Source organism: Thermobia domestica, chromosome 13 (assembly GCF_964235325.1).
Source record: "Thermobia domestica chromosome 13, izTheDome1.hap1.1, whole genome shotgun sequence".
NCBI lineage: Eukaryota > Metazoa > Arthropoda > Insecta > Zygentoma > Lepismatidae > Thermobia > Thermobia domestica.
Window position 1 is genome coordinate 10,833,559 of NC_137466.1, and position 13,122 is coordinate 10,846,680.

Here is a 13,122-nt window from a genome sequence, read left to right on the forward strand (position 1 = left end):
ATTGACATCATCAAACTGGTTAACTGTTCGAATCATTGGCGGCGTGGCTGCAAACACCAAAACCCTATTGACATCATCAAACTGGTTAACTGTTCGAATCATTGGCGGCGTGGCTGCAAACACCAAAACCCTATTGACATCATCAAACTGGTTAACTGTTCGAATCATTGGCGGCGTGGCTGCAAACACCAAAACCCTATTGACATCATCAAACTGGTTAACTGTTCGAATCATTGGCGGCGTGGCTGCAAACACCAAAACCCTATTGACATCATCAAACTGGTTAACTGTTCGAATCATTGGCGGCGTGGCTGCAAACACCAAAACCCTATTGACATCATCAAACTGGTTAACTGTTCGAATCATTGGCGGCGTGGCTGCAAACACCAAAACCCTATTGACATCATCAAACTGGTTAACTGTTCGAATCATTGGCGGCGTGGCTGCAAACACCAAAACCCTATTGACATCATCAAACTGGTTAACTGTTCGAATCATTGGCGGCGTGGCTGCAAACACCAAAACCCTATTGACATCATCAAACTGGTTAACTGTCGAAGCACCAAACACAGTACTAATATCATTATTGTCAGTCAAATGATGGAGAGTAGTTTCAGGTCCGAAGATATCTGATAAGGAGAAAGTAAAGAAATTTGCAAATTTAGTATAATTATTTTAGGTATACGCCTTGCCTATCACATTACAGAAATACACGTAATCTCTCGGTTTCAGAGTTTAACCAATCATATTTCATCAAGGATATCTTTTCAAGAAAAGAATGATCTTAGATCGGATATGTCAATGTCCCTATGTCAAGTATTAGAAATAGTTATTAATATGGAATGCTTGGAGTGGAGAGAAAAGAAGGAAGCAATTTTCATACTTATGTGTTTTAAAATTGTTATAGAACTAAATTTTACTTGACACTCTAGTAATTATCAAAATAGCAGTAACTTAAGGAAAGAATTACAGTTTTATACTTTGATATGCGTTTGTAAGAGGGAGGTTTTTATAAGATGACGTGCCTTGGTCGCTCTCTTTCTCGCTATCTTATATATATCCTATCTTATATCCTTTTCCTTCAACCTTCAGAAAATCGACTTAAACTATTGCTTTTGCAAAACTAAGCTTCTTTTTAAGCCTCAAACGGACATATGGCAGCAGAAAGTTTCTGAAAATGATGCTTTTTCACTGCTAGGCTGTCATTTTATATAGTTCTACAGTGAAGGGGTGTATGTGCTCCCGTGCACCCCTAAATCCGGCCCTGTATATATGCATATTGTAAGGATCCCCACATCACGACAAAAGCACATGTCAACACAACACGTGTTATTGATTATGAACAGTGAAGCAGACGAGAAACAGACACGGAAGACTGAGGAAAGCCGAGAGAAGACGGACCTCACGAAAGGACCCGAAGAGGATAGATAAAAGCTCAACCAACGTGGGACCTGGCATCAGTCGACCAACTGATCGTAACCTATCCTAAACCCTGGAGGTTCTTTATAAAGCGAAGGGGCCATCCTAACCACAACTAATCCCTGGAGCCTGCAATGAAGCTAAGGGGTTACCCTACAGAACATTATAACCTGCAAACCCCTTGGTTATTATAGAGACACTTTGTTAGAACTTTTGTAAACACAAGTCTTAATTTTATAACAAAATTGGTGAAGGAATAAAATCTCGGTTCATTATTGACAATACCCATAAAACGTTCCTTGGTGATAGGCACTGGAGTTTTGTACGGGACGCTCTTTTTATTAACTTTTTAGCGGGCACTGATAAGGTCAGTATCAAAATCAATCCAAGTTTCACTATCCCTCCCTTCTTTTCTTTTACTCTTCCCACGTGCGATTTATGCCGGAAAGTAGATCAGATAAGTCATGAGGAAATGATACAAATATGACATAGAGTGCGTCTAATATATCCTTTAACATACCTCATTTCTCGAAGTATTCGGGACACGTGCATGAGGATCCGGACAGATTTTTCATGCTGTTTGGTCATATGGCAACCATGCAATCGTGATCACCAGACAAGAAGAAGGAAATTTTACCGATATATCTACAGGACACGGCACTAGATCTCGTTTTGCAGATAAAAACCAAAATCAATTCGGAACGATGTCCTATGAAGGTTTAAAATCTAAATTAGTTGCACTAAGTAGGTCGAATATCCCATCGTATAAGGCGGAACAGGAGTTCGAAGTCCAACAAGGAATAGATGAGTTCATAAATTCATATTTTTTGCGTAAACTTCGAGCAATCAGGCAGTTACTACTGGAAGCGACAGAAGAACAAAAGATCCATCATTTATCCTTGGGATTACAGAGGGATTTCCTTAACAAGATAGCGTTAGAAAGGTTTGCAACAGTAGACGCCCTGCAGACTAAATTAAACACCTTGGAATTCGACAATGACCTTTTAAGAAAAAGAAAGCAAAACTGCACATGCTATACGGCCAAAATCATATACCTAACCCGCAAAATATATCTGAATCAAAACTGTTGTATCCTATACAACAGTCATACCACCATACCTATCCTATATAGACGCAACCTGTTATGCAACAAATGCATAGTTATGTACCTACATTACAACAACAATTTAATACCTATCAATCAAATCCATCTATAACGACTTCTCAACCTAATCCTCAAGAATATCAGACCACAAATCAAGAACCAAAGACCGTTCCCCACCACGATCAAAATCCTCCGCAGCATGACCTATCCACCTTGGCCAATAAAACAACAGAATTATCGCTGATGATAGCGCAGACAAGTTACAGAAACCAACCGAAAAACAGAAATCAGGGAAACAGAAGGAGGAATAAGAATAGAAACAGGGACAAGGCCAGAACACTCAGCAGGCTACACCCACGGAAGATCAAATTTTAGTATGTGCGATATGCCGGAAGCGGGAACACGGTGCATCCGTTTGTTATAAGCGTCAAAAAACGTGTAAGGCCGCCCCTTGCCAAGGGGGCCGACAATCATCATCATTTGAAACATGAAGACCAAAGAGAAACTAGTAAGCACAATGATATAGTCTACGAGAACCATATGATTTTTTGTTTATTCTTCTCGTTCCGCTAGACTGACCTAGTGAAGTGACAATTTTCGCTTCGGAATTTTTTCTCCCACTTTCTTTTTTTTCTGTTCACGAATATTCTCTCGCCTATCTCGACGCTCGTTTATTTGCAAACATACTCGTAAATTGTTTTTACTGTCTAAATCGCTTACGTTGGTAACTGTATATTGACCTGTTTTCATCCTCTGTCCTATCTGGTCTAGCAAAAGGAGTTATGTAATTCTCATTTGAGAATTTCCACCCACCATTTTTCAAGTGTAAAGATATGCCAACCTTTTGCATCAGATCTGCTCCACAGATGAGGGGAATATTTAAATCTCCCAAAACTAGAATTTGTGCTTAATCTTTCTAGACTTTATACAAAAAACTGGAGTTATAACTGCAACACTTTTTGTATGGCCACTAGCCAACGAAATTTCAAATTCTTTCTCTTCGTAGTGAGCATCGCTTTCTTCCATTGGTTTGCTATCTTAGTATTACATAAACTAATGCAAGAACCACTGTCTAAACACATATAATGTTTCCTCCTGTAAAAAAATCCAAATAAACAGGGCTCAACTTTTTCCCTGTTTATTCTACTTCTATCTAAAACTGAGGCTGATACGTTTTCACTTTTTCCTGTCTTTCTTTTCCTATCTGGACATTCATAGCTTTTTGATAGTATATCTTGCAAGCGAAGCATTGCACTATCTTTTTTTAACCTTTTTGACTAATTTGACGTGTATTTCTCTCATTACCTGACCTATTTACTTTATCCGGATCTAAGGCAGAAATTGCTATCTGGGCCGCGTTTGATTTTTCTATTCTTTCTCTAGTATTGATGGCTGCAATAGCATGAGAGTAATCTGAGTTTTTAATACTCGCCTGCCGCATGTAGTTATATTCTCCTAGAAGATAGGACTGGATCCTTAATGATTCCTGTTCAAGTTGTTTCAACGATTCAAAATTCTTCCCATGTAAAAATGGCCTAAATTTTGGGTGGGATTTTGCTATTATTTTTTTAAGATCTGTTCTTATCCGTCTGTGGGTCTTTGAGCCTTAAAAACAGGGTTGCCATACTTCTAATGAACCTTGCTAACGATTCATCCGGCTTTTGAAGCTTACTTGATATCATAGTTTCAATCTCAGAATTATAATCAAAACTGAAATGTTCCTGTAGAAAACTATGTTTGAATTCGGCTTAGTTTTCAAATGGCCTTCTGAACTTAAACCAACGCCCTGGTTCTTCCAGTAACACTTTAGGAAGTACTAAGTCCAAAATATCTTTCTCCGGCACGTTCTTCTGTTTCGCCCATTCTTCGAGAAAATCGAGAAATTCAAAGGGACATTGATTCTTCTCACCGGAAAAAGTTGGTGTTGATAGTTTAATATCTATCACTTCCTCTGGCTTTCTACAATTACAAATTGTTTCATTTGTTCCCTCGATACTTCTAGAACTTCTTAATTTCCTAATCTCTTCTAATATATTGGCCACATTAGTCTCCTCACTTTCTTCTAATCCCAGAGCGCTCTTAAGCTCTTCTAAACTTATTGTACTTGTCATGGTTACTTTATTTACTCTGCCAGATCTTAATAACATAAACTACTGCTATTGAATAAAATACTTCTTACTACTTGCTATTATGAGGTGGGTCGTTATCTTTCGTCTAATATTTAAAAATCATGCCACGAGCCCCCAATTTATGAAGTATTTCCTTCCACCTTTTTAATTTTAACTTCTATCGCTGGTCTCTTCTAACGTCTCTTCAGACTCCTCTAGGAGATAATAACTATTAGCAACACTAACATAAATATTAATTTTAAAAAATCCAACCCACTCAGGTGAATACCTCTCAATAGAACTTGTAACCAGATCCAGGGTAAAGAACAATCTTTATTCAGTAATTAAATCAGAATAAATTAAAGAAATGAATTCTCCAATTAGCGAAAGAAATCTTATTCAGGGCTCTTTAGATTCGGAGCCCTGTCTCTTAAGTTTGAAGCTCAAGCACAACAACATCCTATCAGTCTCTAATCAGACTTCACTCATCAGTCATCTCTTTACAGCTCAGTCCTACCCTAAACCTATCAGGAAGACCTGACTCCAACTTTCCTTCCAAAAAGAATTAAGAATAACCAGAAATGTCAAAGGACATCACTCAGTCCAAAGACGGTTATTCATTCCAAAGAGAACACCATCACTTAGGTTTCTCTGGCCTAACAAAAAAATCTAAAATAGTACCTTAATGAAGTTTGCCTTAGAGGTTTTTTTTCTTTTTTTAGTTTTTGTTGAGTGCTATGTAAGGACGAGTTTTCACCCTTATTGTATATATTAATATTAAATTAATAGTGAATTATAATTATGCAGTTTAGATGTTTAGAGCTAAGCCTGGCCAAAATATATTATACTATATATATTCTATAGTATCATCATCATAGGTATTCTGCCTTTATTGGCAGGTCACTTGCTGCAGCTGAGAAGCTTCCATGCTCCACGGTCCTTCGCTAACCTCTTCGTCTTCGCGTATGATCTTTCTGTTTTAATATCATCCATTAATTGAAGTCTCCTTCGCCCCCTCCCTCTCTTTCCCGACCCCATACCCTCTATGACGTCCTTCCTGATACAATCTCCTCTTAGGCAATGTCCCAACCAGTTTCTCTTCCTCTTCCTAATAATATCTAAAAGTGTTCTTTTCTCACCTCTAACACTCTCTCATTCGTTTTCCGCTCGACCCAACTAATTCTTTCCATTCTTCTCCACACCCACCCATATATATATGCTTCGTTGTGTATTCTTCATGTTTTTTCTAGTGCTTAACGTTATACGTTCAAGTTTTTTATATATAGCTTTTTTAGTATGCGATGGAAAATTCCAGAGGGTAAGGACGGTTACAAAAGATTTTTTGCGGATTCTTTTTAGCGAAAATAAGAAACAGCATAAAGAAGGATATGGTCACTCGAGGATATATAAGTGAAGGGGGCCATTGCATTGTGCGGCTGGTGATTCAGAGGTACTCTAACATAACGGACGGACGCGTTTATGGTTCTTCCTGCGATTTCGCGGCTTTTGCACAGATTAGTGTCACTATATAGGATATCCCGCTGAAATCCTACAGCTAAATTCTTTTACCAAAAATACTCAGTGGAATATCCTATCGCGACGTTGTAAACGAAAGTAGGATAGTATAGGGTTCATATGGTTATCTTCGGATAAGAGAAGCGAGCTACACGCCTAATAGCAGCGTATTATAAAAAAAATAAATAAAATAAATTTTAAAAAGGTAAGGAAAGAAAATAAAAAGAAAAAAGTAAGTACAAACAGGGTATGACTGCTATGACAACCTCGCAGACCGTCTGCTGTCCTGAGTCGCCTCGACCTTCCCAGCACTAAGATACGCACTGGTACTGGTGTACGAACAGGCCTTGCCGACAGTCTGGGGTGACTCGAACCATCAGCGATCTGGGAGGTACTGTACAAAGGCTAGAACACACCTGCAATTTAACTCTGGATACCTACTGGTGCGAACGAAGGGGTTTGATTCCGTCTACACACACGCACACCACATACCATATACTCATACCATATACTCCACGGACCCCCCTAACTACCCCCAGACCTTAGACCAACACGCAAAAACAAATTAAAACAAAATTCAATTAGCTATATATATATATATGTTTACCAACAATAAAATGTCTACGTCACAATTATACAGACAAAGCAATACATTCTATAGAAGATCACCAGGCCGTCCTCATAACCTGCCGTCGCTAAAGAAGGAAAAGTAAATGAAGGCAAGCACGAGGACTGGGAAGCAACGAACATCAAGCACCACTATTGAGTCAACTAGTACCAGCCAAAGAACAGGGCCATCACTTGATAGTCAAGAATACCCCACTCTTCCCATACAAGAAGTAAGAAGGCAAAGCTTCTGGGAGTTTCACCACAGTGGGAAAACCATACCCCAGAGGGAACAGACTAAAGAAGAAGAGGCAGCTGTGTCCCCCCAGATGAGCACCAGAGCAAGCAAGCAACGAAGACTCTGGTCAGAATTAACGATATCAGCAAAAGCCAAGTGACATCACTGCCAATGAGCGAGCGCTCCCCCACACAACAGAATTCAGGAGGCCGCGAACCCCAAGCACCCTTAGGAACAATAATATACGTGAATGGCCCTGATAAGGCCCTCACACTAGAGACTCTAGGCCAGAAGCGCCCAAGGAAACAGGAGATACAAACAAGACCCTGGTACTCGGACGAAGAAGTAGAAAACGACGTGGGACATCACGAACGGAAACATAGCAGAGAAACGAACACACACTACACAGAAGCAGAACTGACTGATAATTACACTAGCGACACCGAACCCTCAGAAGAAGATATTTCCCCCGACAGAGGCCACCCTGGCAGCCAGGGACAGAGAAGAGCTGTCGCAGTGGAAAGCACGGGATTGGTCAGCTTCCTGCCCAATGAAATGACACCACTGCCCGGCACACCGACCAATGAGAGGACTCCTGCGGCAAGCCCCTCGATCAATGAGAGGACTTCTATGGCAAGCCCCCCGACCAATGAGCGGACACCAGTGCAGGACAGAGTCACGATTCTATAGAAACAGCAAGCAGCAGAAGTAGTAGAAGAAGAAGAAGAAAGACTACCAGCCAGAGAAATCGCCTTCAAAGTCAATAGGAAATACCACACCACAGATTAACTACAGCTCAGCTGCGACCATCATACACCCAGTGATAATTTACAACATTAAGAGGGAGTTCCAAGACCCTCTAACGCTGGAAAAATTCATTAAGAACAGGCTAGCAAACATCGCAGTGAACGCATACAACATCAGCAGCGCAAACGGACTTAGACTAAATTTCAAAACTATAGAAGATAAAAAAACGTTTCCTCGCTATATATGCCCCAAGGGACTTTGGACCCAGCGCCGAATGGGACACTGACAACGAACGACAACCAGCAAAACGCCATAAGAAAATGGACACTAGGGCCACTTTCACGTGTGTAATACGAGGGGTAAGCACGGAATCAAATATTGAAGAAATAAAAGCACAGCTCTCAGAAAGAGGCATTTCCTTTACTAACATTGTTAGAATGAGAAATGACGATGGACCAATCCCACTCCTACGTCTCTTTTCGAAAGACCCGACGCAGATAAACACCCTTATTACACATGGAGTATCCATCGGCTTCCAGAATTTAAAGTCGAGCCCTCCAGAAACTCTGGGCGCCCAGCACAGTGCCCCAGATGCTATGAATATAATCACGAATACACTACATGCGCAAAAGCACAAAAGTGCTACAAATGTGGGGACAAATATGACAGGGACCACACCTGCCCGCAAACAGGAAAGCGCTTAATGTGCGTTACCTGCAATAAAGAGGGACACAGAACTGGAGGGGCACAATGCCCGAAACGCCCTAAACACTCCAGAACTCACGGAAAGCTTAAAATTCTAGCAACTGATATAAACGGCGCTCCACAGACCAGCAACACGGGAGGGGAAAAACCTAAACCACCCCAAAGTCATGCACACAGGCCAAATGCTACATTGACAGAAAGGGAAGAACCTGAGGTAGAACGAGAACAAGAAACTAACAGTGTCTTACACGCCACCATCAAACAAGAATTAGCTGAGGCCACACTACAAATCAGAAAATGGGTGGCTGCACGTTTTGTGCTACAAAACAACGACAATATCAACGATAAACGAAGCTATTAATATTGCTTCGGAACATTTTTTTCTGCGACAGACTAAACATATTACTATCAACCCAAAGACACCTTAACATCACCAATACCTCCTACACTAACTACCAGAAAGTAAAGCACATGCAAATCAAACTACATGACCAACACATGCTACAACAAGAACATGAAGTCAGCCTATAAAGATACAAGTGGAGAAAGAAATCTTACCCAACTAAACATACTATATGTGAACATACGGGGGATCAGAAACAAAATCAAAGCAATAAGCACCTACGCAGATGACCACCAAATCGACGTCATCATACTGAATGAAACGAAACTCACCTCCAGCGTGAAACTGAACTCAGTGGGATTCACAGCACATAGAGAAAATCGAAGATCGGGACACCCCTGATGGGGGCACTGCCATATTCGTAAGAAAGGTCATTCCACACAGAGCACTCACCCTCCCCACTAAATACAGAAGCAAATCACCACCCCGCTTGCCATAGAAATACAAGGGAAATATAAACTGACCATACCCACCCTCTATAACTCCCCGGATACTAACATAGAGAACTCCTTCCCACTCCTGAACTATCTGGCAAAGTCCCATAACATGATCCTAGCAGCGGATTTAAATAGCCAGCACAGGCTCATGAGGGACCCCATTACCACCGATAATGGCAAAAATTCTTCCCATATCTAGCAAACGCCTCATTAATGAAAGTTCATATCGATGGCCCCACTCGCAAAGGAAGCATTGGAGAAGTAGATACGAAACCAGACGTAGTAATAAGCACCGCGGGGAACTTAAGTATCCATAATCCGACTACCAAAAGAGATTTTGCCTTCAGGACTGATCATGCAGCAATTGTAATCCACTTACAAAATGTGGCAATCACACCTGTTCCGAACAAGAAATTCAAAATTTACAGAAAGGCAGACTGGGACGCCTTCAAGGCAGAAATAGAGGGGGCAGTCAAACATCTACAACACATGTACACCCCTGAAGGCATAGACACACTAAATAATAATCTCACACTAATCATCCAGAACGCAGATGAAAAGCATGTACCAACCGCCACCAGAAAAAAACAACAGGGAAATACTGCCAATAGAAATAATCAGGAAAATACGACTTAAAAGGCACTACCTGCGTCTACACAACAACACTCCTTTAGAAGCAATCAAAAATCAGATAAACAAACTGGGAAGAGAAATAACGAACGATATTAAAACGTTCCGACAGGCTCGCTTTGAAAAGTTCTTCTTCGATCTGGCAGAGGCATACAGGACAAATATCAGCAAATTCTGGAAAATGCTCCAAAGCAACAAAAATAACAAACAACACACGGAAACCTGCATTGACGGGGAACTTCTCTCCACACCAACAGAAAAATGCACATTCTTCTAAAATAAAATACAAAAGAAATACACAGAATCCCCAATCATAGAAGAGGTACATCGGAACATACAAGAGCGCGCAGATCATATCAAAGCGACAATAAGCCACCACAATGATCTTACTGCACAGGACGCACACAGACAATACAGGGGTTGACCAGAGGGCGCTTGTGGCCTCCATTGAAGTTAGAGAAATTCAGGCAGCCATAAAAAAGAAGAAAATACATCCCCGGGCCCAGATCAGATCCAACCAATACATATCAAGAAAGCATTACCAGCATTTCACGAAGCCCTCGCTCGACTATACACTGCCACAATACGCACAGGATAGTGCCATTTACCTGGAAAACTGCCCACCTAATTCTGATCTCCAAGCCTGGAAAAGATGCGAAGAAGTCTGAAAATTACAGGCCAATCTCATTAACTAACACCTTCTCCAAAATCATAGAAAAAATTCTAGTTAACAGACTTCATCACTACTTCCAGCAAAGCCTCCAACTGTCTAACCAGCAGGCAGGTTTTCGACCGGGGCATTCCACAGTGGACCAACTAGTGAGACTCAAAAACGACATTAACGAAGCCACTCTTAGCAAGAAGAGGGGAGGGGGCATTTTCATGGACCTTAGATCCGCCTTCGACACTGTATGGCACGACGGCCTGCTGGTTAAACTCACAGATCTAGACATACCCTCCACCACAGTTCGCTGGATACATAACTTTCTCCGGGGCAGAAGCACGCGTGTGCTGGCGGATGGGGAACTTTCACATGAAATAAAACTTGAAAAAGGGGTGCCCCAGGGCTCCACAATTGCCCCCCTCCTGTACATACTATATGTAAACGAAACCCCCCTGAGGAAAAATTCTAAATGCAAAATGGCCCTTATGCAGACGACACGGCATACTGGACCACAGCGGCAAACCCAACACACATACTAAAAAGATTCGAACAAGAAATCCAAAACTTCAGCAACTGGTGCCACAAATGGAGGCTGACAATCAACCCCAAAAAGACGCAGATTCTCCTACGTTATTCAACAGACGAGGAACTAGACGGGATCTAGCTAAAACCATCATGCTGGGCAGGACCCACATTTTCCCTTCCAAAACAGCAAAATACCTTCGAATTACTTTTGACAGACTACTTAATCTCAACGGACACATAAAGAACACAAAACGAAGAGCTAAAATAGCTGCCCTAAAAACAAGAGATAAGCTAAAAACTGCACCATTGACCACGAAAAACAAAATGCACATATATACAAGACCATCATCCGTTCAATTCTCCTGTATGGACACCAAATATTCAGCAGGAAAAACATAGAAGACCTCGTTAGGACAGAAAGATACTGGCTACGAATCACTCTCAACCTTTTCCAATCATCTAAAGAAGAACTATATTGGCAGGCGGGGATAAACCCACTATCTCAGGAAATTTCAAGACTCAACAACAGATATGCATGCAAAATTAGAAACTCCCGCATTTTCACAGAAAACTATATGCCAAACTATCTCCAGCATAGAAACAGTAATCGCCTAATTTCCTGCCTACTCCACGCGGGACGATAGGTAGCACTAACACAAACACACAAACACTAAGAAGAATACAACAACTAACACATCTTTCCTTACAAAGAAGAACCCTAAAGAATCACTCCACACTCCAGAACAAATACACACTTTCTCCCACAGAGAAGAACTCAACACCCCACTCACAAACAAGTAACACAACAATACACACAACACAGTTTATGCCTTTTTTATATCAAAAGTAGGAGGAAAAGAGAAAGAGGGAAAAGAGTAAATAAAGAATTAAATATATATATATATATATATATATATATATATATATATATATATATATATATATATATATATATATATATATATATATATATATAAAGTGCACTAGACGAAACACAATGCACTACCAGGAGGAATCACTTACAGCCTAAACCACAGACACACAAGACGTATGACACGAAAACACAGGACAAATCTAACACAAGGAAAGAGTAGCAACTGTGCTAAAAAGAAAACCTCCCTTCTTCTTGAAGGGGAACCTTCGGTCGATGATGATGATGATTGCATTGTGCGGAAGTTGGGAATGAATCTTGTCTGTCAGAAGCCTAACGTCGTTGGTCTAGGTCATTGCCTCGCCTGGAGATCTTTTTTTAACTTTCCTATCTGTTAGGGATCGGTTTGAGTGCTAACCGAATGACGGAGAATTAAGTTCTCTGGGGACTGAGTGATGGCTGTAGATTTTTCTTATTTTTTTAAAAAAAATAGGCTTTCTTGAGATAGTAACCTAAATGGTGGTTAAAGCAAGGGAGAAATTCCTTGGCTCTCAGTGATGACCGTAGTTAGTATGGAAATTTAGTTTCAGATAGAAATAAGCTTGAGTGATAGCTTATCGGGATGAATGATTTCCGTAATCTTCTAGCTAGGAGAAAGTAGGATTCTGGGAAATTAAAAAAACCTCTGAGGCAAACTTCATTAAGGTACTATATTAGATTTTTTTGTTAGGCCAGAGAAACCTAAGTGATGGTTTCCTCTTTGGAATGAATAACCGTCTTTGGACTGAGTGATTTCTGGTTATTCTTAAATTTCTTTTTTGACGGAAGGTTGGAGTCAGGCCTTCCTGATAGATTTAGGGTAGGACTGAGCTGTGAAGAGATGACTGATGAGTGAAGTCTGATTAGAGACTGATAGGATGTTGTTGTGCTTGAGCTTCAAACTTAAGAGACAGGGCTCCGAATATAAAGAGCCCTGAATAAGATTTCTTTCGCTAATTGGAGAATTCATTTCTTTAATTTATTCTGATTTAATTACTGAATAAAGATTGTTCTTTACCCTGGATCTGGTTACAAGTTTTATTGACAGGTATTCACCTGAGTGGGTTGAATTTTATAAATTATTATTTATGTTAGTGTTGCTAATAGTTA

General features: G+C 40.5%; 1 protein-coding gene across 1 annotated transcript in view; it reads right to left on the reverse strand.

Moving 5' to 3' along the window:
* Positions 1 to 268: 268 nt before the first annotated feature.
* LOC145669117 (uncharacterized) overlaps positions 269 to 13,122 on the reverse strand; it is a 126,543-nt gene continuing 113,689 nt past the window's right edge. The window contains exon 4 of the mRNA XM_081737458.1: positions 269 to 629. Coding sequence (XP_081593584.1) covers position 629 — 1 coding nt within the window. The 3' untranslated portion in view covers positions 269 to 628. The remainder of the gene's footprint in view (positions 630 to 13,122) is intronic.